This window comes from Chiloscyllium punctatum, chromosome 6 (genome assembly GCF_047496795.1).
Source record: "Chiloscyllium punctatum isolate Juve2018m chromosome 6, sChiPun1.3, whole genome shotgun sequence".
NCBI classification, from domain to species: Eukaryota; Metazoa; Chordata; class Chondrichthyes; order Orectolobiformes; family Hemiscylliidae; genus Chiloscyllium; species Chiloscyllium punctatum.
The window spans coordinates 33,797,261-33,823,774 of NC_092744.1; the positions used below are offsets into that span (position 1 = coordinate 33,797,261).

The 26,514-nt window shown below is 39.4% G+C and overlaps 2 protein-coding genes across 2 annotated transcripts in view; both read right to left on the reverse strand.

Moving 5' to 3' along the window:
- LOC140478651 (uncharacterized) overlaps positions 1-12,174 on the reverse strand; it is a 30,448-nt gene extending 18,274 nt beyond the window's left edge. Inside the window, exons 1-8 of the mRNA XM_072571866.1 lie at positions 12,063-12,174; positions 11,263-11,388; positions 9,790-9,915; positions 8,030-8,155; positions 6,559-6,684; positions 4,799-4,924; positions 3,328-3,453; positions 1,568-1,693 (exon numbers count right to left, since the gene is read on the reverse strand). Coding sequence (XP_072427967.1) covers positions 1,568-1,693; positions 3,328-3,453; positions 4,799-4,924; positions 6,559-6,684; positions 8,030-8,155; positions 9,790-9,915; positions 11,263-11,388; positions 12,063-12,174 — 994 coding nt within the window. The remainder of the gene's footprint in view (positions 1-1,567; positions 1,694-3,327; positions 3,454-4,798; positions 4,925-6,558; positions 6,685-8,029; positions 8,156-9,789; positions 9,916-11,262; positions 11,389-12,062) is intronic.
- A 753-nt stretch (positions 12,175-12,927) lies between these two features.
- LOC140478652 (uncharacterized) overlaps positions 12,928-26,514 on the reverse strand; it is a 76,623-nt gene continuing 63,036 nt past the window's right edge. The window contains exons 12-18 of the mRNA XM_072571869.1: positions 25,968-26,093; positions 20,967-21,095; positions 19,494-19,619; positions 17,734-17,859; positions 16,263-16,388; positions 14,503-14,628; positions 12,928-13,148 (exon numbers count right to left, since the gene is read on the reverse strand). Of these exons, the coding sequence (XP_072427970.1) occupies positions 12,928-13,148; positions 14,503-14,628; positions 16,263-16,388; positions 17,734-17,859; positions 19,494-19,619; positions 20,967-21,095; positions 25,968-26,093 (980 nt within the window). The remainder of the gene's footprint in view (positions 13,149-14,502; positions 14,629-16,262; positions 16,389-17,733; positions 17,860-19,493; positions 19,620-20,966; positions 21,096-25,967; positions 26,094-26,514) is intronic.

Sequence of the window (26,514 nt, forward strand, 5' to 3'; positions counted from 1 at the left end):
CTCAAATGAAACTGTTTGATGTACATTCCGCAAAGTGGTAATCTTCAATCATTAACAGCGTGATATGCATGTAATATTTGGATAAAAATGTCCTACCAACACAACGTGAAGTGTTTGTTGCGTTGATGCTGTACCCAGGAAGGCAGCTGCATGTGAAGCTTCCAATTGTATTATTGCAGACTTGTTCACAATTCGATGTGTTGGTTGTGCATTCGTCTATATCTACACAAAAAAGTCCAATTTTTGATCACTGACTTTGTTTGACATTAGACAGTGGCTTAGAAATTTACATCACATGATCTCATCAGTTTCGCACAAATCTGTTATGTAAATATCTTCTGTAATCTGACGACAATACTTTTATGATCTGTCTAAATGAAATATGAACTATGGTTCTGCAAGCTTGACTCAGAATGTTAGAGAAAGTAGCCATGATTGGAAATCAACAGCTGCATATCTCTCCTACCATTTCTCTCAAATATATCACATGACCACGTGATGCCATGCGACTGTATTAGTGGCATAACCTTTCACTTTCTGCACTCCGCCATCACACCTACAAGGCTCCGACTACAACTTCTGCTCAAAAATAGGATTGGTTAATGTTGACCACAAAATGCAATGCTTTTTTGGTCCAAGTTGATAATCTTTGAAACCATCACATACTGATGAATTCTTTCACCTTGTACACAGCTGACTGTGAATTTTGACAAACTCAAATGCACAGCGAGAGGGTTTAAGGTTGAACCTCCTTCTTATTTCATTCAGATGAAAAGACTTCTTTTCAACCAATTTTCATTGACACAGTGTTGGTGTGTCCTGCATTGCTTGAAATTCCAAAATTCTCATTGGATGAGTAAACGTGCAATTAAATATTTCTAGCATCACAAATGGAAGTCTGTGCTGTGGGTGTGGAATTCATTTTGACAATTAGGGGCATGAAGCATCCATTTGTGTTGATGAAGATTTCAGTGAGAATTTATATGATTTTTGAACATTCATCTATGTCTAAGGAAACCTTTCCGATGCTTCCTCCCTTTGCTCCCTTGCTATGAGACCAGTCTTGCCAATCTACTACTCATGCTGACTGCACCGCCAGTGCAATCTCTTATGTTCATATCCACTCTAAACTGGCAACAATAGATTTCAAAGACATTCCATGAATTGTGAAATATGTTTTCTTCCGCTGTGCGAAAGAAACTTCTTGAACATACACATAAACGTGGTTATTCTGTCCTCATGAAGGGACATTTCTCACCATGTTAAGTAATATGTGATTAGCATTAACAGTATGCCAATAAGGTACAAAGCACAATTATGAGCATTAATTGAGAAGTCCTCAGAATGTATAAGAATACGTTGTTTCACAGCACTTAGCGCCATCATACTGGCATCAACCTGTCTGCTAAGCGCATAAGTGTACAGCATTATAACAGGACACTGATTATCTTGGAAGAAGAAGCTCACAGATCGCAATCGAAACTATTTGATGTCCATTTCACAAAGTGCTAATCTTAAACCATTAATAGCGTAATATGCATGTAATATTTGGATAAAAATATCCTACCATCACAACGTGAAGTGTATGTTGCGTTGATTCTGTACCCAGGAAGGCAGCTGCATGTGAAGCTTCCAATTGTATTATTGCAGACTTGTTCACAATTCGATGTGCTGGTTGCGCATTCATCTATATCTACACAAAAAAGTCCAATTTTTGATCACTGACTTTGTTTGACATTGGACAGTGCCCTAGAAATTTACAACCCATGGTCTCATTAATTTCTCAGTTTTCTGTCTTCTGAGAACTAACAACAATACATTTTACGATTTTTTTAAATGAAGTATAATCCCTGGTTCTTCAAGCTTGACCCAGAATTTTAGAGAAAGTAGCCATGATTAGACATGTACATCTGCGTATCCCTCCTATCGTTGCTCACACATATATCAACTAGCCATGTGGGGCCATGTGATTGTATCAGTGACATGACATTTCATTTTCTACACTACCCCCTCATACCTGCAAGGCTCTAACTACAATTTCTCCTCAACAATAAGATTGGTTAATGGCGAGTTCATGGGCACAAAATGCATAGATTTTTTGGTCCAATTCAATAATCTGTGAATCCATCACAGCCTGATGTATTCTTTCAACTTTTCCACAACTGACTCTGAATGTAAACAAACTCAACGCCAAACTGACAGGGTTTAAGTTTGAACCTCCTTCTTATTACATACAGATGGAGCTCAAATGATTTCTTTTCAACCAATATTCATTGACAGAGCTTTGGTTTTTCCTGCTTTGTTTGAAATTCCAAAATCATCAATGGATGAGTAAATGTGCAATTAAATATTTCTAGCATCACAAACGTAAGTCTGTGCTGCGGTTGTGCCATTCATTTCTAAGAAACTTGGGGTATGAAGCACCCATTTGTGTTGTTGAAGATGTCAGTGCAAAGTTATGTGATTTTTGAACATTCATCGATGTCGAAGGAAACCTTTCCGATGTTTCCTCCCTTTTCTCCCTCGCTATGAGACCAGTCTTGCCAATCTACTACTCACGTTTGAAAAATGTTGAGCTGGAAAAACACAGCAGGCCAGGCAGCATCCGAGGAGCAGGAGAATTCCTGAAGAAGGGCTTCTGCCCGAAACGTCTGGTACTCCAGCATCTGCAGTCCCACTTTCTCCCAATCTACTACTCCTGCTGACTGCACAGCCAGTGTCATGTAAATAGCTTCTCTCATGTAAATATCTTCGGTAAACTGACAACAATACTGTTATCATCTGTCGAAATGAAATATGAACTATGGTTCTGCAAGTTTGACTCAGTATGTTAGAGAAAGTAGCCGTGATATGACATGAACACTTGCATATCTCCATTACCTATTCTCTCAAATATATCACATGACCCGTGCGCCGGTTTCCTCCCACAATACAAAAATGTGCTGGTTTGGGGAAGTGGCCATGCTAACTTTCATGTAGCGTTAGGTGAAGGGGCAAAGGTAGTGGGGTGTGTCTGGGTGGGTTGTGCTTTGGCAGGTCGGTGTGGACTTGTTGGTCCGAAGGGCCTGTTTTCACACTGCAAGTAATCTAATCTAATCTAACCATGTGATGTCATGCGACTGTATTAGTGGCTTAATTTTTCACTTTCTGCATTTCCCCCTCACAGTTATAAGGCTCCGACTACAAACTTGAAATGACACGGATTATCTTGGAACTCATAAGCTCACAGCTCACAAATGAAACTGTTTGATGTACATTCCGCAAAGTGGTAATCTTCAATCATTAACAGCGTGATATGCATGTAATATTTGGATAAAAATGTCCTACCAACACAACGTGAAGTGTTTGTTGCGTTGATGCTGTACCCAGGAAAGCAGCTGCATGTGAAGTTTCCAATTGTATTATTGCAGACTTGTTCACAATTCGATGTGTTGGTTGCGCATTCATCTATATCTGCACAAAAAAGTCCAATTTTTGATTACTGTCTTTGTTTGACATTAGGCAGTGGCGTAGAAATTTACATCACATGATCTCATCAGTTTCTCACGACTCTGTTATGTAAATATCTTCTGTAATCTGACCACAATATTTTATGATCTGTCTAAATGAAATATGAACTATGGTTCTGCAAGCTTGACTCAGAATGTTAGAGAAAGTAGCCATGATTGGAAATCAACAGCTGCATATCTCCCTTACCATTTCTCTCAAATATATCACATGTGATGCCTTGCGACTGTATTAGTGGCATAACCTTTCACTTTCTGCACTCCACCATCACACCTACAAGGCTCCGACTACAACTTCTGCTCAAAAATAGGATTGGTTAATGGTGGGTCGATGGGCACAAAATGCAAAGCTTTTTTGGTCCAAGTTGATAATCTTTGAAACCATCACATACTGATGAATTCTTTCACCTTGTACACAGCTGACTGAATTTTGACAAACTCAAATGCACAGCGAGAGGGTTTAAGGTTGAACCTCCTTCTTATTTCATTCAGATGAAAAGACTTCTTTTCAACCAATTTTCATTGACACAGTGTTGGTGTGTCCTGCATTGCTTGAAATTCCAAAATTCTCATTGGATGAGTAAACGTGCCATTAAATATTTCTAGCATCACAAATGGAAGTCTGTGCTGTGGGTGTGGAATTCATTTTGACAATTAGGGGTATGAAGCATCCATTTGTGTTGATGAAGATTTCGATGAGAATTTATGTGATTTTTGAACATTCATCTATGTTTAACGAAACCTTTCCGATGCTTCCTCCCTTTGCTCCCTTGTTATGAGACCAGTCTTGCCAATCTACTACTCATGCTGACTGCGCAGACAGTGCAATCTCTTATGTTCATATCCACTCTAAACTGGCAACAATAGATTTCAAAGACATTCCATGAATTGTGAAATATGTTTTCTTCCGCTGTGCGAAAGAAACTTCTTGAACATACACATAAACGTGGTTATTCTGTCCTCATGAAGGGACATTTCTCACCATGTTAAGTAATATGTGATTAGCATTAACGGTATGCCAATAAAGAACAAAGCACAATTATGAGCATTAATTGAGAAGTCCTCAGAATGTATAAGAATACGTTGTTTCACAGCACTTAGCGCCATCATACTGGCATCAAACTTTCTGCAAAGCGCGTAAATGTACAGCATTATAACAGGACACTGATTATCTTGGAAGACAGAAGCTCACAGATCGCAATCGAAACTATTTGATGTCCATTTCACAAAGTGCTAATCTTAAACCATTAATAGCGTAATATGCATGTAATATTTGGATAAAAATATCCTACCATCACAACGTGAAGTGTATGTTGCGTTGATTCTGTACCCAGGAAGGCAGCTGCATGTGAAGCTTCCAATTGTATTATTGCAGACTTGTTCACAATTCGATGTGCTGGTTGCGCATTCATCTATATCTACACAAAAAAGTCCAATTTTTGATCACTGACTTTGTTTGACATTGGACAGTGCCCTAGAAATTTACAACCCACGGTCTCATTAATTTCTCAGTTTTCTGTCTTCTGAGAACGAACAACAATACATTTTACGATTTTTTAAAATGAAGTATAATCCCTGGTTCTTCAAGCTTGACCCAGAATTTTAGAGAAAGTAGCCATGATTAGACATGTACATCTGCGTATCCCTCCTATCGTTGCTCACACATATATCAACTAGCCATGTGGGGCCATGTGATTGTATCAGTGACATGACATTTCATTTTCTACACTTCCCCCTCATACCTGCAAGGCTCTAACTACAATTTCTCCTCAACAATAAGATTGGTTAATGGCGAGTTCATGGGCACAAAATGCATAGATTTTTTGGTCCAATTCAATAATCTGTGAACCCATCACAGCCTGATGTATTCTTTCAACTTTTCCACAACTGACTCTGAATGTAAACAAACTCAACGCCAAACTGACAGGGTTTAAGTTTGAACCTCCTTCTTATTACATACAGATGGAGCTCAAATGATTTCTTTTCAACCAATATTCATTGACAGAGCTTTGGTTTTTCCTGCTTTGTCTGAAATTCCAAAATCATCAATGGATGAGTAAATGTGCAATTAAATATTTCTAGCATCACAAACGTAAGTCTGTGCTGCGGTTGTGCCATTCATTTCGAAGAAACTTGGGGTATGAAGCACCCATTTGTGTTGTTGAAGATGTCAGTGCAAAGTTATGTGATTTTTGAACATTCATCGATGTCGAAGGAAACCTTTCCGATGTTTCCTTCCTTTGCTCCCTCGCTATGAGACCAGTCTTGCCAATCTACTACTCATGTTTGAAAAATGTTGAGCTGGAAAAACACAGCAGGCCAGGCAGCATCCGAGGAGCAGGAGAATTCCTGAAGAAGGGCTTCTGCCCGAAACGTCTGGTACTCCAGCATCTGCAGTCCCACTTTCTCCCAATCTACTACTCCTGCTGACTGCACAGCCAGTGTCATGTAAATAGCTTCTCTCATGTAAATATCTTCTGTAAACTGACAACAATACTGTTATCATCTGTCGAAATGAAATATGAACTATGGTTCTGCAAGTTTGACTCAGTATGTTAGAGAAAGTAGCCGTGATATGACATGAACACTTGCATATCTCCATTACCTATTCTCTCAAATATATCACATGACCCGTGCGCCGGTTTCCTCCCACAATACAAAAATGTGCTGGTTTGGGGAAGTGGCCATGCTAACTTTCATGTAGCGTTAGGTGAAGGGGCAAAGGTAGTGGGGTGTGTCTGGGGGGGTTGCGCTTTGGCAGGTCGGTGTGGACTTGTTGGTCCGAAGGGCCTGTTTTCACACTGCAAGTAATCTAATCTAATCTAACCATGCGATGTCATGCGACTGTATTAGTGGCATAACTTTTCACTTTCTGCATTTCCATCTCACACCTATAATGCTCCGACTACAAACTTGAAATGACACGGATTATCTTGGAACTCATAAGCTCACAGCTCACAAATGAAACTGTTTGATGTACATTCCGCAAAGTGGTAATCTTCAATCATTAACAGCGTGATATGCATGTAATATTTGGATAAAAATGTCCTACCAACACAACGTGAAGTGTTTATTGCGTTGATGCTATACCCAGGAAAGCAGCTGCATGTGAAGTTTCCAATTGTATTATTGCAGACTTGTTCACAATTCGATGTGTTGGTTGCGCATTCATCTATATCTACACAAAAAAGTCCAATTTTTGATTACTGTCTTTGTTTGACATTAGGCAGTGGCGTAGAAATTTACATCACATGATCTCATCAGTTTCTCACGACTCTGTTATGTAAATATCTTCTGTACTCTGACCACAATATTTTATGATCTGTCTGAATGAAATATGAACTATGGTTCTGCAAGCTTGACTCAGAATGTTAGAGAAAGTAGCCATGATTGGAAATCAACAGCTGCATATCTCCCTTACCATTTCTCTCAAATATATCACATGTGATGCCTTGCGACTGTATTAGTGGCATAACCTTTCACTTTCTGCACTCCACCATCACACCTACAAGGCTCCGACTACAACTTCTGCTCAAAAATAGGATTGGTTAATGGTGGGTCGATGGGCACAAAATGCAAAGCTTTTTTGGTCCAAGTTGATAATCTTTGAAACCATCACATACTGATGAATTCTTTCACCTTGTACACAGCTGACTGAATTTTGACAAACTCAAATGCACAGCGAGAGGGTTTAAGGTTGAACCTCCTTCTTATTTCATTCAGATGAAAAGACTTCTTTTCAACCAATTTTCATTGACACAGTGTTGGTGTGTCCTGCATTGCTTGAAATTCCAAAATTCTCATTGGATGAGTAAACGTGCCATTAAATATTTCTAGCATCACAAATGGAAGTCTGTGCTGTGGGTGTGGAATTCATTTTGACAATTAGGGGTATGAAGCATCCATTTGTGTTGATGAAGATTTCGATGAGAATTTATGTGATTTTTGAACATTCATCTATGTTTAACGAAACCTTTCCGATGCTTCCTCCCTTTGCTCCCTTGTTATGAGACCAGTCTTGCCAATCTACTACTCATGCTGACTGCGCAGACAGTGCAATCTCTTATGTTCATATCCACTCTAAACTGGCAACAATAGATTTCAAAGACATTCCATGAATTGTGAAATATGTTTTCTTCCGCTGTGCGAAAGAAACTTCTTGAACATACACATAAACGTGGTTATTCTGTCCTCATGAAGGGACATTTCTCACCATGTTAAGTAATATGTGATTAGCATTAACGGTATGCCAATAAAGAACAAAGCACAATTATGAGCATTAATTGAGAAGTCCTCAGAATGTATAAGAATACGTTGTTTCACAGCACTTAGCGCCATCATACTGGCATCAAACTTTCTGCAAAGCGCGTAAATGTACAGCATTATAACAGGACACTGATTATCTTGGAAGACAGAAGCTCACAGATCGCAATCGAAACTATTTGATGTCCATTTCACAAAGTGCTAATCTTAAACCATTAATAGCGTAATATGCATGTAATATTTGGATAAAAATATCCTACCATCACAACGTGAAGTGTATGTTGCGTTGATTCTGTACCCAGGAAGGCAGCTGCATGTGAAGCTTCCAATTGTATTATTGCAGACTTGTTCACAATTCGATGTGCTGGTTGCGCATTCATCTATATCTACACAAAAAAGTCCAATTTTTGATCACTGACTTTGTTTGACATTGGACAGTGCCCTAGAAATTTACAACCCACGGTCTCATTAATTTCTCAGTTTTCTGTCTTCTGAGAACGAACAACAATACATTTTACGATTTTTTAAAATGAAGTATAATCCCTGGTTCTTCAAGCTTGACCCAGAATTTTAGAGAAAGTAGCCATGATTAGACATGTACATCTGCGTATCCCTCCTATCGTTGCTCACACATATATCAACTAGCCATGTGGGGCCATGTGATTGTATCAGTGACATGACATTTCATTTTCTACACTTCCCCCTCATACCTGCAAGGCTCTAACTACAATTTCTCCTCAACAATAAGATTGGTTAATGGCGAGTTCATGGGCACAAAATGCATAGATTTTTTGGTCCAATTCAATAATCTGTGAACCCATCACAGCCTGATGTATTCTTTCAACTTTTCCACAACTGACTCTGAATGTAAACAAACTCAACGCCAAACTGACAGGGTTTAAGTTTGAACCTCCTTCTTATTACATACAGATGGAGCTCAAATGATTTCTTTTCAACCAATATTCATTGACAGAGCTTTGGTTTTTCCTGCTTTGTCTGAAATTCCAAAATCATCAATGGATGAGTAAATGTGCAATTAAATATTTCTAGCATCACAAACGTAAGTCTGTGCTGCGGTTGTGCCATTCATTTCGAAGAAACTTGGGGTATGAAGCACCCATTTGTGTTGTTGAAGATGTCAGTGCAAAGTTATGTGATTTTTGAACATTCATCGATGTCGAAGGAAACCTTTCCGATGTTTCCTTCCTTTGCTCCCTCGCTATGAGACCAGTCTTGCCAATCTACTACTCATGTTTGAAAAATGTTGAGCTGGAAAAACACAGCAGGCCAGGCAGCATCCGAGGAGCAGGAGAATTCCTGAAGAAGGGCTTCTGCCCGAAACGTCTGGTACTCCAGCATCTGCAGTCCCACTTTCTCCCAATCTACTACTCCTGCTGACTGCACAGCCAGTGTCATGTAAATAGCTTCTCTCATGTAAATATCTTCTGTAAACTGACAACAATACTGTTATCATCTGTCGAAATGAAATATGAACTATGGTTCTGCAAGTTTGACTCAGTATGTTAGAGAAAGTAGCCGTGATATGACATGAACACTTGCATATCTCCATTACCTATTCTCTCAAATATATCACATGACCCGTGCGCCGGTTTCCTCCCACAATACAAAAATGTGCTGGTTTGGGGAAGTGGCCATGCTAACTTTCATGTAGCGTTAGGTGAAGGGGCAAAGGTAGTGGGGTGTGTCTGGGGGGGTTGCGCTTTGGCAGGTCGGTGTGGACTTGTTGGTCCGAAGGGCCTGTTTTCACACTGCAAGTAATCTAATCTAATCTAACCATGCGATGTCATGCGACTGTATTAGTGGCATAACTTTTCACTTTCTGCATTTCCATCTCACACCTATAATGCTCCGACTACAAACTTGAAATGACACGGATTATCTTGGAACTCATAAGCTCACAGCTCACAAATGAAACTGTTTGATGTACATTCCGCAAAGTGGTAATCTTCAATCATTAACAGCGTGATATGCATGTAATATTTGGATAAAAATGTCCTACCAACACAACGTGAAGTGTTTATTGCGTTGATGCTATACCCAGGAAAGCAGCTGCATGTGAAGTTTCCAATTGTATTATTGCAGACTTGTTCACAATTCGATGTGTTGGTTGCGCATTCATCTATATCTACACAAAAAAGTCCAATTTTTGATTACTGTCTTTGTTTGACATTAGGCAGTGGCGTAGAAATTTACATCACATGATCTCATCAGTTTCTCACGACTCTGTTATGTAAATATCTTCTGTACTCTGACCACAATATTTTATGATCTGTCTGAATGAAATATGAACTATGGTTCTGCAAGCTTGACTCAGAATGTTAGAGAAAGTAGCCATGATTGGAAATCAACAGCTGCATATCTCCCTTACCATTTCTCTCAAATATATCACATGTGATGCCTTGCGACTGTATTAGTGGCATAACCTTTCACTTTCTGCACTCCACCATCACACCTACAAGGCTCCGACTACAACTTCTGCTCAAAAATAGGATTGGTTAATGGTGGGTCGATGGGCACAAAATGCAAAGCTTTTTTGGTCCAAGTTGATAATCTTTGAAACCATCACATACTGATGAATTCTTTCACCTTGTACACAGCTGACTGTGAATTTTGACAAACTCAAATGCACAGCGAGAGGGTTTAAGGTTGAACCTCCTTCTTATTTCATTCAGATGAAAAGACTTCTTTTCCACCAATTTTCATTGACACAGCGTTGGTGTGTCCTGCATTGCTTGAAATTCCAAAATTCTCATTGGATGAGTAAACGTGCCATTAAATATTTCTAGCATCACAAATGGAAGTCTGTGCTGTGGGTGTGGAATTCATTTTGACAATTAGGGGTATGAAGCATCCATTTGTGTTGATGAAGATTTCAGTGAGAATTTATGTGATTTTTGAACATTCATCTATGTTTAACGAAACCTTTCCGATGCTTCCTCCCTTTGCTCCCTTGCTATGAGACCAGTCTTGCCAATCTACTACTCATGCTGACTGCGCAGACAGTGCAATCTCTTATGTTCATATCCACTCTAAACTGGCAACAATAGATTTCAAAGACATTCCATGAATTGTGAAATATGTTTTCTTCCGCTGTGCGAAAGAAACTTCTTGAACATACACATAAACGTGGTTATTCTGTCCTCATGAAGGGACATTTCTCACCATGTTAAGTAATATGTGATTAGCATTAACGGTATGCCAATAAGGAACAAAGCACAATTATGAGCATTAATTGAGAAGTCCTCAGAATGTATAAGAATACGTTGTTTCACAGCACTTAGCGCCATCATACTGGCATCAAACTTTCTGCAAAGCGCGTAAGTGTACAGCATTATAACAGGACACTGATTATCTTGGAAGACAGAAGCTCACAGATCGCAATCGAAACTATTTGATGTCCATTTCACAAAGTGCTAATCTTAAACCATTAATAGCGTAATATGCATGTAATATTTGGATAAAAATATCCTACCATCACAACGTGAAGTGTATGTTGCGTTGATTCTGTACCCAGGAAGGCAGCTGCATGTGAAGCTTCCAATTGTATTATTGCAGACCTGTTCACAATTCGATGTGCTGGTTGCGCATTCATCTATATCTACACAAAAAAGTACAATTTTTGATCACTGACTTTGTTTGACATTGGACAGTGCCCTAGAAATTTACATCCCACGGTCTCATTAATTTCTCAGTTTTCTGTCTTCTGAGAACTAACAACAATACATTTTACGATTTTTTTAAATGAAGTATAATCCCTGGTTCTTCAAGTTTGACCCAAAATTTTAGAGAAAGTAGCCATGATTAGACATGTACATCTGCGTATCCCTCCTATCGTTGCTCACACATATATCAACTAGCCATGTGGGGCCATGTGATTGTATCAGTGACATGACATTTCATTTTCTACACTTCCCCCTCATACCTGCAAGGCTCTAACTACAATTTCTGCTCAACAATAAGATTGGTTAATGGCGAGTTCATGGGCACAAAATGCATAGATTTTTTGGTCCAATTCAATAATCTGTGAACCCATCACAGCCTGATGTATTCTTTCAACTTTTCCACAACTGACTCTGAATGTAAACAAACTCAACGCCAAACTGACAGGGTTTAAGTTTGAACCTCCTTCTTATTACATACAGATGGAGCTCAAATGATTTCTTTTCAACCAATATTCATTGACAGAGCTTTGGTTTTTCCTGCTTTGTCTGAAATTCCAAAATCATCAATGGATGAGTAAATGTGCAATTAAATATTTCTAGCATCACAAACGTAAGTCTGTGCTGCGGTTGTGCCATTCATTTCGAAGAAACTTGGGGTATGAAGCACCCATTTGTGTTGTTGAAGATGTCAGTGCAAAGTTATGTGATTTTTGAACATTCATCGATGTCGAAGGAAACCTTTCCGATGTTTCCTCCCTTTGCTCCCTCGCTATGAGACCAGTCTTGCCAATCTACTACTCATGTTTGAAAAATGTTGAGCTGGAAAAACACAGCAGGCCAGGCAGCATCCGAGGAGCAGGAGAATTCCTGAAGAAGGGCTTATGCCCGAAACGTCTGGTACTCCAGCATCTGCAGTCCCACTTTCTCCCAATCTACTACTCATGCTGACTGCACAGCCAGTGCCATGTAAATAGCTTCTCTCATGTAAATATCTTCTGGAAGCTGACAACAATACTGTTATCATCTGTCGAAATGAAATATGAACTATGGTTCTGCAAGTTTGACTCAGGATGTTAGAGAAAGTAGCCGTGATATGACATGAACACTTGCATAGCTCCATTACCTATTCTCTCAAATATATCACATGACCCGTGCGCCGGTTTCCTCCCACAATACAAAAATGTGCTGGTTTGGGGAAGTGGCCATGCTAACTTTCATGTAGCGTTAGGTGAAGGGGCAAAGGTAGTGGGGTGTGTCTGGGTGGGTTGCGCTTTGGCAGGTCGGTGTGGACTTGTTGGTCCGAAGGGCCTGTTTTCATACTGCAAGTAATCTAATCTAATCTAACCATGTGATGTCATGCGACTCTATTAGTGGCATAATTTTTCACTTTCTGCATTTCCATCTCACACCTATAAGGCTCCGACTACACACTTGAAATGACACGGATTATCTTGGAACTCATGAGCTCACAGCTCTCAAATGAAACTGTTTGATGTATATTCCGCAAAGTGGTAAGCTTCAATCATTAACAGCGTGATATGCATGTAATATTTGGATAAAAATGTCCTACCATCACAACGTGAAGTGTTTGTTGCGTTGATGCTGTACCCAGGAAGGCAGCTGCATGTGAAGCTTCCAATTGTATTATTGCAGACTTGTTCACAATTCGATGTGTTGGTTGCGCATTCGTCTATATCTACACAAAAAAGTCCAATTTTTGATTACTGACTTTGTTTGACATTAGACAGTGGCTTAGAAATTTACATCACATGATCTCATCAGTTTCTCACGACTTTGTTATGTAAATATCTTCTGTAATCTGACGACAATACTTTTATGATCTGTCTAAATGAAATATGAACTATGGTTCTGCAAGCTAGACTCAGAATGTTAGAAAAAGTAGCCATGATTGGAAATCAACAGCTGCATATCTCCCTTACCATTTCTCTCAAATATATCACATGACCACGTGATGCCATGCGGCTGTATTAATGGCATAACCTTTCACTTTCTGCATTCTGCCATCACACCTACAAGGCTCCGACTACAACTTCTGCTCAAAAATAGGATTGGTTAATGGTGGGTCGATGGGCACAAAATGCAAAGCTTTTTTGGTCCAAGTTGATAATCTTTGAAACCATCACATACTGATGAATTCTTTCACCTTGTACACAGCTGACTGTGAATTTTGACAAACTCAAATGCACAGCGAGAGGGTTTAAGGTTGAACCTCCTTCTTATTTCATTCAGATGAAAAGACTTCTTTTCAACCAATTTTCATTGACACAGCGTTGGTGTGTCCTGCATTGCTTGAAATTCCAAAATTCTCATTGGATGAGTAAACGTGCCATTAAATATTTCTAGCATCACAAATGGAAGTCTGTGCTGTGGGTGTGGAATTCATTTTGACAATTAGGGGCATGAAGCATCCATTTGTGTTGATGAAGATTTCAGTGAGAATTTATGTGATTTTTGAACATTCATCTATGTTTAACGAAACCTTTCCGATGCTTCCTCCCTTTGCTCCCTTGCTATGAGACCAGTCTTGCCAATCTACTACTCATGCTGACTGCACAGCCAGTGCAATCTCTTATGTTCATATCCACTCTAAACTGGCAACAATAGATTTCAAAGACATTCCATGAATTGTGAAATATGTTTTCTTCCGCTGTGCGAAAGAAACTTCTTGAACATACACATAAACGTGGTTATTCTGTCCTCATGAAGGGACATGTCTCACCAAGTTAAGTAATATGTGATTAGCATTAACGGTATGCCAATAAAGAACAAAGCACAATTATGAGCATTAATTGAGAAGTCCTCAGAATGTATAAGAATACGTTGTTTCACAGCACTTAGCGCCATCATACTGGCATGAACCTTTCTGCAAAGAGCGTAAGTGTACAGCATTATAACAGGACACTGATTATCTTGGAAGACAGAAGCTCACAGATCGCAATCGAAACTATTTGATGTCCATTTCACAAAGTGCTAATCTTAAACCATTAATAGCGTAATATGCATGTAATATTTGGATAAAAATATCCTACCATCACAACGTGAAGTGTATGTTGCGTTGATTCTGTACCCAGGAAGGCAGCTGCATGTGAAGCTTCCAATTGTATTATTGCAGACTTGTTCACAATTCGATGTGCTGGTTGCGCATTCATCTATATCTACACAAAAAAGTCCAATTTTTGATTACTGTCTTTGTTTGACATTGGACAGTGCCCTAGAAATTTACATCCCACGGTCTCATTAATTTCTCAGTTTTCTGTCTTCTGAGAACTAACAACAATACATTTTACGATTTTTTTAAATGAAGTATAATCCCTGGTTCTTCAAGTTTGACCCAAAATTTTAGAGAAAGTAGCCATGATTAGACATGTACATCTGCGTATCCCTCCTATCGTTGCTCACACATATATCAACTAGCCATGTGGGGCCATGTGATTGTATCAGTGACATGACATTTCATTTTCTACACTTCCCCCTCATACCTGCAAGGCTCTAACTACAATTTCTGCTCAACAATAAGATTGGTTAATGGCGAGTTCATGGGCACAAAATGCATAGATTTTTTGGTCCAATTCAATAATCTGTGAACCCATCACAGCCTGATGTATTCTTTCAACTTTTCCACAACTGACTCTGAATGTAAACAAACTCAACGCCAAACTGACAGGGTTTAAGTTTGAACCTCCTTCTTATTACATACAGATGGAGCTCAAATGATTTCTTTTCAACCAATATTCATTGACAGAGCTTTGGTTTTTCCTGCTTTGTCTGAAATTCCAAAATCATCAATGGATGAGTAAATGTGCAATTAAATACTTCTAGCATCACAAACGTAAGTCTGTGCTGCGGTTGTGCCATTCATTTCGAAGAAACTTGGGGTATGAAGCACCCATTTGTGTTGTTGAAGATGTCAGTGCAAAGTTATGTGATTTTTGAACATTCATCGATGTCGAAGGAAACCTTTCCGATGTTTCCTCCCTTTGCTCCCTCGCTATGAGACCAGTCTTGCCAATCTACTACTCATGTTTGAAAAATGTTGAGCTGGAAAAACACAGCAGGCCAGGCAGCATCCGAGGAGCAGGAGAATTCCTGAAGAAGGGCTTATGCCCGAAACGTCTGGTACTCCAGCATCTGCAGTCCCACTTTCTCCCAATCTACTACTCATGCTGACTGCACAGCCAGTGCCATGTAAATAGCTTCTCTCATGTAAATATCTTCTGGAAGCTGACAACAATACTGTTATCATCTGTCGAAATGAAATATGAACTATGGTTCTGCAAGTTTGACTCAGGATGTTAGAGAAAGTAGCCGTGATATGACATGAACACTTGCATAGCTCCATTACCTATTCTCTCAAATATATCACATGACCCGTGCGCCGGTTTCCTCCCACAATACAAAAATGTGCTGGTTTGGGGAAGTGGCCATGCTAACTTTCATGTAGCGTTAGGTGAAGGGGCAAAGGTAGTGGGGTGTGTCTGGGTGGGTTGCGCTTTGGCAGGTCGGTGTGGACTTGTTGGTCCGAAGGGCCTGTTTTCATACTGCAAGTAATCTAATCTAATCTAACCATGTGATGTCATGCGACTCTATTAGTGGCATAATTTTTCACTTTCTGCATTTCCATCTCACACCTATAAGGCTCCGACTACACACTTGAAATGACACGGATTATCTTGGAACTCATAAGCTCACAGCTCACAAATGAAACTGTTTGATGTACATTCCGCAAAGTGGTAATCTTCAATCATTAACAGCGTGATATGCATGTAATATTTGGATAAAAATGTCCTACCAACACAACGTGAAGTGTTTGTTGCGTTGATGCTGTACCCAGGAAAGCAGCTGCATGTGAAGTTTCCAATTGTATTATTGCAGACTTGTTCACAATTCGATGTGTTGGTTGCGCATTCATCTATATCTGCACAAAAAAGTCCAATTTTTGATTACTGTCTTTGTTTGACATTAGGCAGTGGCGTAGAAATTTACATCACATGATCTCATCAGTTTCTCACGACTCTGTTATGTAAATATCTTCTGTAATCTGACCACAATATTTTATGATCTGTCTAAATGAAATATGAACTATGGTTCTGCAAGCTTGACTCAGAATGTTAGAGAAAGTAGCCATGATTGGAAATCAACAGCTGCATATCTCCCTTACCATTTCTCTCAAATATATCACATGTGATGCCTTGCGACTGTATTAGTGGCATAACCTTTCACTTTCTGTACTCCACCATCACACCTACAAGGCTCCGACTACAACTTCTGCTCAAAAATAGGATTGGTTAATGGTGGGTCGATGGGCACAAAATGCAAAGCTTTTTTGGTCCAAGTTGATAATCTTTGAAACCATCACATACTGATGAATTCTTTCACCTTGTACACAGCTGACTGAATTTTGACAAACTCAAATGCACAGCGAGAGGGTTTAAGGTTGAACCTCCTTCTTATTTCATTCAGATGAAAAGACTTCTTTTCAACCAATTTTCATTGACACAGTGTTGGTGTGTCCTGCATTGCTTGAAATTCCAAAATTCTCATTGGATGAGTAAACGTGCCATTAAATATTTCTAGCATCACAAATGGAAGTCTGTGCTGTGGGTGTGGAATTCATTTTGACAATTAGGGGTATGAAGCATCCATTTGTGTTGATGAAGATTTCGATGAGAATTTATGTGATTTTTGAACATTCATCTATGTTTAACGAAACCTTTCCGATGCTTCCTCCCTTTGCTCCCTTGTTATGAGACCAGTCTTGCCAATCTACTACTCATGCTGACTGCGCAGACAGTGCAATCTCTTATGTTCATATCCACTCTAAACTGGCAACAATAGATTTCAAAGACATTCCATGAATTGTGAAATATGTTTTCTTCCGCTGTGCGAAAGAAACTTCTTGAACATACACATAAACGTGGTTATTCTGTCCTCATGAAGGGACATTTCTCACCATGTTAAGTAATATGTGATTAGCATTAACGGTATGCCAATAAAGAACAAAGCACAATTATGAGCATTAATTGAGAAGTCCTCAGAATGTATAAGAATACGTTGTTTCACAGCACTTAGCGCCATCATACTGGCATCAAACTTTCTGCAAAGCGCGTAAATGTACAGCATTATAACAGGACACTGATTATCTTGGAAGACAGAAGCTCACAGATCGCAATCGAAACTATTTGATGTCCATTTCACAAAGTGCTAATCTTAAACCATTAATAGCGTAATATGCATGTAATATTTGGATAAAAATATCCTACCATCACAACGTGAAGTGTATGTTGCGTTGATTCTGTACCCAGGAAGGCAGCTGCATGTGAAGCTTCCAATTGTATTATTGCAGACTTGTTCACAATTCGATGTGCTGGTTGCGCATTCATCTATATCTACACAAAAAAGTCCAATTTTTGATCACTGACTTTGTTTAACATTGGACAGTGCCCTAGAAATTTACAACCCACGGTCTCATTAATTTCTCAGTTTTCTGTCTTCTGAGAACGAACAACAATACATTTTACGATTTTTTAAAATGAAGTATAATCCCTGGTTCTTCAAGCTTGACCCAGAATTTTAGAGAAAGTAGCCATGATTAGACATGTACATCTGCGTATCCCTCCTATCGTTGCTCACACATATATCAACTAGCCATGTGGGGCCATGTGATTGTATCAGTGACATGACATTTCATTTTCTACACTTCCCCCTCATACCTGCAAGGCTCTAACTACAATTTCTCCTCAACAATAAGATTGGTTAATGGCGAGTTCATGGGCACAAAATGCATAGATTTTTTGGTCCAATTCAATAATCTGTGAACCCATCACAGCCTGATGTATTCTTTCAACTTTTCCACAACTGACTCTGAATGTAAACAAACTCAACGCCAAACTGACAGGGTTTAAGTTTGAACCTCCTTCTTATTACATACAGATGGAGCTCAAATGATTTCTTTTCAACCAATATTCATTGACAGAGCTTTGGTTTTTCCTGCTTTGTCTGAAATTCCAAAATCATCAATGGATGAGTAAATGTGCAATTAAATATTTCTAGCATCACAAACGTAAGTCTGTGCTGCGGTTGTGCCATTCATTTCGAAGAAACTTGGGGTATGAAGCACCCATTTGTGTTGTTGAAGATGTCAGTGCAAAGTTATGTGATTTTTGAACATTCATCGATGTCGAAGGAAACCTTTCCGATGTTTCCTTCCTTTGCTCCCTCGCTATGAGACCAGTCTTGCCAATCTACTACTCATGTTTGAAAAATGTTGAGCTGGAAAAACACAGCAGGCCAGGCAGCATCCGAGGAGCAGGAGAATTCCTGAAGAAGGGCTTCTGCCCGAAACGTCTGGTACTCCAGCATCTGCAGTCCCACTTTCTCCCAATCTACTACTCCTGCTGACTGCACAGCCAGTGTCATGTAAATAGCTTCTCTCATGTAAATATCTTCTGTAAACTGACAACAATACTGTTATCATCTGTCGAAATGAAATATGAACTATGGTTCTGCAAGTTTGACTCAGTATGTTAGAGAAAGTAGCCGTGATATGACATGAACACTTGCATATCTCCATTACCTATTCTCTCAAATATATCACATGACCCGTGCGCCGGTTTCCTCCCACAATACAAAAATGTGCTGGTTTGGGGAAGTGGCCATGCTAACTTTCATGTAGCGTTAGGTGAAGGGGCAAAGGTAGTGGGGTGTGTCTGGGGGGGTTGCGCTTTGGCAGGTCGGTGTGGACTTGTTGGTCCGAAGGGCCTGTTTTCACACTGCAAGTAATCTAATCTAATCTAACCATGCGATGTCATGCGACTGTATTAGTGGCATAACTTTTCACTTTCTGCATTTCCATCTCACACCTATAATGCTCCGACTACAAACTTGAAATGACACGGATTATCTTGGAACTCATAAGCTCACAGCTCACAAATGAAACTGTTTGATGTACATTCCGCAAAGTGGTAATCTTCAATCATTAACAGCGTGATATGCATGTAATATTTGGATAAAAATGTCCTACCAACACAACGTGAAGTGTTTATTGCGTTGATGCTATACCCAGGAAAGCAGCTGCATGTGAAGTTTCCAATTGTATTATTGCAGACTTGTTCACAATTCGATGTGTTGGTTGCGCATTCATCTATATCTACACAAAAAAGTCCAATTTTTGATTACTGTCTTTGTTTGACATTAGGCAGTGGCGTAGAAATTTACATCACATGATCTCATCAGTTTCTCACGACTCTGTTATGTAAATATCTTCTGTACTCTGACCACAATATTTTATGATCTGTCTGAATGAAATATGAACTATGGTTCTGCAAGCTTGACTCAGAATGTTAGAGAAAGTAGCCATGATTGGAAATCAACAGCTGCATATCTCCCTTACCATTTCTCTCAAATATATCACATGTGATGCCTTGCGACTGTATTAGTGGCATAACCTTTCACTTTCTGCACTCCACCATCACACCTACAAGGCTCCGACTACAACTTCTGCTCAAAAATAGGATTGGTTAATGGTGGGTCGATGGGCACAAAATGCAAAGCTTTTTTGGTCCAAGTTGATAATCTTTGAAACCATCACATACTGATGAATTCTTTCACCTTGTACACAGCTGACTGTGAATTTTGACAAACTCAAATGCACAGCGAGAGGGTTTAAGGTTGAACCTCCTTCTTATTTCATTCAGATGAAAAGACTTCTTTTCCACCAATTTTCATTGACACAGCGTTGGTGTGTCCTGCATTGCTTGAAATTCCAAAATTCTCATTGGATGAGTAAACGTGCCATTAAATATTTCTAGCATCACAAATGGAAGTCTGTGCTGTGGGTGTGGAATTCATTTTGACAATTAGGGGTATGAAGCATCCATTTGTGTTGATGAAGATTTCAGTGAGAATTTATGTGATTTTTGAACATTCATCTATGTTTAACGAAACCTTTCCGATGCTTCCTCCCTTTGCTCCCTTGCTATGAGACCAGTCTTGCCAATCTACTACTCATGCTGACTGCGCAGACAGTGCAATCTCTTATGTTCATATCCACTCTAAACTGGCAACAATAGATTTCAAAGACATTCCATGAATTGTGAAATATGTTTTCTTCCGCTGTGCGAAAGAAACTTCTTGAACATACACATAAACGTGGTTATTCTGTCCTCATGAAGGGACATTTCTCACCATGTTAAGTAATATGTGATTAGCATTAACGGTATGCCAATAAGGAACAAAGCACAATTATGAGCATTAATTGAGAAGTCCTCAGAATGTATAAGAATACGTTGTTTCACAGCACTTAGCGCCATCATACTGGCATCAAACTTTCTGCAAAGCGCGTAAGTGTACAGCATTATAACAGGACACTGATTATCTTGGAAGACAGAAGCTCACAGATCGCAATCGAAACTATTTGATGTCCATTTCACAAAGTGCTAATCTTAAACCATTAATAGCGTAATATGCATGTAATATTTGGATAAAAATATCCTACCATCACAACGTGAAGTGTATGTTGCGTTGATTCTGTACCCAGGAAGGCAGCTGCATGTGAAGCTTCCAATTGTATTATTGCAGACTTGTTCACAATTCGATGTGCTGGTTGCGCATTCATCTATATCTACACAAAAAAGTCCAATTTTTGATCACTGACTTTGTTTGACATTGGACAGTGCCCTAGAAATTTACATCCCACGGTCTCATTAATTTCTCAGTTTTCTGTCTTCTGAGAACTAACAACAATACATTTTACGATTTTTTTAAATGAAGTATAATCCCTGGTTCTTCAAGTTTGACCCAAAATTTTAGAGAAAGTAGCCATGATTAGACATGTACATCTGCGTATCCCTCCTATCGTTGCTCACACATATATCAACTAGCCATGTGGGGCCATGTGATTGTATCAGTGACATGACATTTCATTTTCTACACTTCCCCCTCATACCTGCAAGGCTCTAACTACAATTTCTGCTCAACAATAAGATTGGTTAATGGCGAGTTCATGGGCACAAAATGCATAGATTTTTTGGTCCAATTCAATAATCTGTGAACCCATCACAGCCTGATGTATTCTTTCAACTTTTCCACAACTGACTCTGAATGTAAACAAACTCAACGCCAAACTGACAGGGTTTAAGTTTGAACCTCCTTCTTATTACATACAGATGGAGCTCAAATGATTTCTTTTCAACCAATATTCATTGACAGAGCTTTGGTTTTTCCTGCTTTGTCTGAAATTCCAAAATCATCAATGGATGAGTAAATGTGCAATTAAATATTTCTAGCATCACAAACGTAAGTCTGTGCTGCGGTTGTGCCATTCATTTCGAAGAAACTTGGGGTATGAAGCACCCATTTGTGTTGTTGAAGATGTCAGTGCAAAGTTATGTGATTTTTGAACATTCATCGATGTCGAAGGAAACCTTTCCGATGTTTCCTCCCTTTGCTCCCTCGCTATGAGACCAGTCTTGCCAATCTACTACTCATGTTTGAAAAATGTTGAGCTGGAAAAACACAGCAGGCCAGGCAGCATCCGAGGAGCAGGAGAATTCCTGAAGAAGGGCTTATGCCCGAAACGTCTGGTACTCCAGCATCTGCAGTCCCACTTTCTCCCAATCTACTACTCATGCTGACTGCACAGCCAGTGCCATGTAAATAGCTTCTCTCATGTAAATATCTTCTGGAAGCTGACAACAATACTGTTATCATCTGTCGAAATGAAATATGAACTATGGTTCTGCAAGTTTGACTCAGGATGTTAGAGAAAGTAGCCGTGATATGACATGAACACTTGCATAGCTCCATTATCTATTCTCTCAAATATATCACATGACCCGTGCGCCGGTTTCCTCCCACAATACAAAAATGTGCTGGTTTGGGGAAGTGGCCATGCTAACTTTCATGTAGCGTTAGGTGAAGGGGCAAAGGTAGTGGGGTGTGTCTGGGTGGGTTGCGCTTTGGCAGGTCGGTGTGGACTTGTTGGTCCGAAGGGCCTGTTTTCATACTGCAAGTAATCTAATCTAATCTAACCATGTGATGTCATGCGACTCTATTAGTGGCATAATTTTTCACTTTCTGCATTTCCATCTCACACCTATAAGGCTCCGACTACACACTTGAAATGACACGGATTATCTTGGAACTCATGAGCTCACAGCTCTCAAATGAAACTGTTTGATGTATATTCCGCAAAGTGGTAAGCTTCAATCATTAACAGCGTGATATGCATGTAATATTTGGATAAAAATGTCCTACCATCACAACGTGAAGTGTTTGTTGCGTTGATGCTGTACCCAGGAAGGCAGCTGCATGTGAAGCTTCCAATTGTATTATTGCAGACTTGTTCACAATTCGATGTGTTGGTTGCGCATTCGTCTATATCTACACAAAAAAGTCCAATTTTTGATTACTGACTTTGTTTGACATTAGACAGTGGCTTAGAAATTTACATCACATGATCTCATCAGTTTCTCACGACTTTGTTATGTAAATATCTTCTGTAATCTGACGACAATACTTTTATGATCTGTCTAAATGAAATATGAACTATGGTTCTGCAAGCTAGACTCAGAATGTTAGAAAAAGTAGCCATGATTGGAAATCAACAGCTGCATATCTCCCTTACCATTTCTCTCAAATATATCACATGACCACGTGATGCCATGCGGCTGTATTAATGGCATAACCTTTCACTTTCTGCATTCTGCCATCACACCTACAAGGCTCCGACTACAACTTCTGCTCAAAAATAGGATTGGTTAATGGTGGGTCGATGGGCACAAAATGCAAAGCTTTTTTGGTCCAAGTTGATAATCTTTGAAACCATCACATACTGATGAATTCTTTCACCTTGTACACAGCTGACTGTGAATTTTGACAAACTCAAATGCACAGCGAGAGGGTTTAAGGTTGAACCTCCTTCTTATTTCATTCAGATGAAAAGACTTCTTTTCAACCAATTTTCATTGACACAGCGTTGGTGTGTCCTGCATTGCTTGAAATTCCAAAATTCTCATTGGATGAGTAAACGTGCCATTAAATATTTCTAGCATCACAAATGGAAGTCTGTGCTGTGGGTGTGGAATTCATTTTGACAATTAGGGGCATGAAGCATCCATTTGTGTTGATGAAGATTTCAGTGAGAATTTATGTGATTTTTGAACATTCATCTATGTTTAACGAAACCTTTCCGATGCTTCCTCCCTTTGCTCCCTTGCTATGAGACCAGTCTTGCCAATCTACTACTCATGCTGACTGCACAGCCAGTGCAATCTCTTATGTTCATATCCACTCTAAACTGGCAACAATAGATTTCAAAGACATTCCATGAATTGTGAAATATGTTTTCTTCCGCTGTGCGAAAGAAACTTCTTGAACATACACATAAACGTGGTTATTCTGTCCTCATGAAGGGACATGTCTCACCAAGTTAAGTAATATGTGATTAGCATTAACGGTATGCCAATAAAGAACAAAGCACAATTATGAGCATTAATTGAGAAGTCCTCAGAATGTATAAGAATACGTTGTTTCACAGCACTTAGCGCCATCATACTGGCATGAACCTTTCTGCAAAGAGCGTAAGTGTACAGCATTATAACAGGACACTGATTATCTTGGAAGACAGAAGCTCACAGATCGCAATCGAAACTATTTGATGTCCATTTCACAAAGTGCTAATCTTAAACCATTAATAGCGTAATATGCATGTAATATTTGGATAAAAATATCCTACCATCACAACGTGAAGTGTATGTTGCGTTGATTCTGTACCCAGGAAGGCAGCTGCATGTGAAGCTTCCAATTGTATTATTGCAGACTTGTTCACAATTCGATGTGCTGGTTGCGCATTCATCTATATCTACACAAAAAAGTCCAATTTTTGATCACTGACTTTGTTTAACATTGGACAGTGCCCTAGAAATTTACATCCCATGGTCTCATTAGTTTCTCAGTTTTCTGTCTTCTGAGAACTAACAACAATACATTTTACGATTTTTTTAAATGAAGTATAATCCCTGGTTCTTCAAGTTTGACCCAAAATTTTAGAGAAAGTAGCCATGATTAGACATGTACATCTGCGTATCCCTCCTATCGTTGCTCACACATATATCAACTCGCCATGTGGGGCCATGTGATTGTATCAGTGACATGACATTTCATTTTCTACACTTCCCCCTCATACCTGCAAGGCTCTAACTACAATTTCTGCTCAACAATAAGATTGGTTAATGGCCAGTTCATGGGCACAAAATGCATAGATTTTTTGGTCCAATTCAATAATCTGTGAACCCATCACAGCCTGATGTATTCTTTCACCTTTTCCACAACTGACTCTGAATGTAAACAAACTCAACGCCAAACTGACAGGGTTTAAGTTTGAACCTCCTTCTTATTACATACAGATGGAGCTCAAATGATTTCTTTTCAACCAATATTCATTGACAGAGCTTTGGTTTTTCCTGCTTTGTCTGAAATTCCAAAATCATCAATGGATGAGTAAAGGTGCAATTGAATACTTCTAGCATCACAAACGGAAGTCTGTGCTGCGGTTGTGCCATTTATTTCGAAGAAACTTGGGGTATGACGCACCCATTTGTGTTGTTGAAGATGTCAGTGCAAAGTTATGTGATTTTTGAACATTCATCGATGTCGAAGGAAACCTTTCCGATGTTTCCTCCCTTTGCTCCCTCGCTATGAGACCAGTCTTGCCAATCTATTACTCATGTTTGAAAAATGTTGTGCTGGAAAAACACAGCAGGCCAGGCAGCATCTGAGGAGCAGGAGAATTCCTGAAGAAGGGCTTATGCCCGAAACGTCTGGTACTCCAGCATCTGCAGTCCTCACTTTCTCCCAATCTACTGCTCATGCTGACTGCACAGCCAGTGTCATGTAAATAGCTTCTCTCATGTAAATATCTTCTGTAAAATGACAACAATACTGTTATCATCTGTCGAAATGAAATATGAACTATGGTTCTGCAAGTTTGACTCAGTATGTGAGACAAAGTAGCCGTGATATGACATGAACAGTTGCATATCTCCATTACCTTTTCTCTCAAATATATCACATGACCCGTGCGCCGGTTTCCTCCCACAATACAAAAATGTGCTGGTTAGGTGAATTGGCCATGCTAAGTTTCCCGTAGGGTTAGGTGAAGGGGCAAACGTAGTGGGGTGGGTCTGGGTGGGTTGCGCTTCGGCAGGTCGGTGTGGACTTGTTGGGCCGAAGGGCCTGTATTCACACTGCAAGTAATCTAATCTAATCTAACCATGTGATGTCATGCGACTGTATTAGTGGCATAATTTTTCACTTTCTGCATTTCCATCTCACACCTATAAGGCTCCGACTACAAACTTGAAATGACACTGATTATCTTGGAAGTCAGAAGCTCACAGCTCACAAATGAAACTGTTTGATGTACATTCCGCAAAGTGGTAATCTTCAATCATTAACAGCGTGATATGCATGTAATATTTGGATAAAAATGTCCTACCATCACAACGTGAAGTGTTTGTTGCGTTGATGCTGTACCCAGGAAGGCAGCTGCATGTGAAGCTTCCAATTGTATTATTGCAGACTTGTTCACAATTCGATGTGTTGGTTGCGCATTCGTCTATATCTACACAAAAAAGTCCAATTTTTGATTACTGACTTTGTTTGACATTAGACAGTGGCTTAGAAATTTACATCACATGATCTCATCAGTTTCTCACGACTTTGTTATGTAAATATCTTCTGTAATCTGACGACAATACTTTTATGATCTGTCTAAATGAAATATGAACTATGGTTCTGCAAGCTAGACTCAGAATGTTAGAGAAAGTAGCCATGATTGGAAATCAACAGCTGCATATCTCCCTTACCATTTCTCTCAAATATATCACATAACCACGTGATGCCATGCGACTGTATTAGTGGTATAACCTTTCACTTTCTGCACTCTGCCATCACACCTACAAGGCTCCGACTTCAACTTCTGCTCAAAAATAGGATTGGTTAATGGTGACCACAAAATGCAAAGCTTTTTTGTTCCAAGTTGA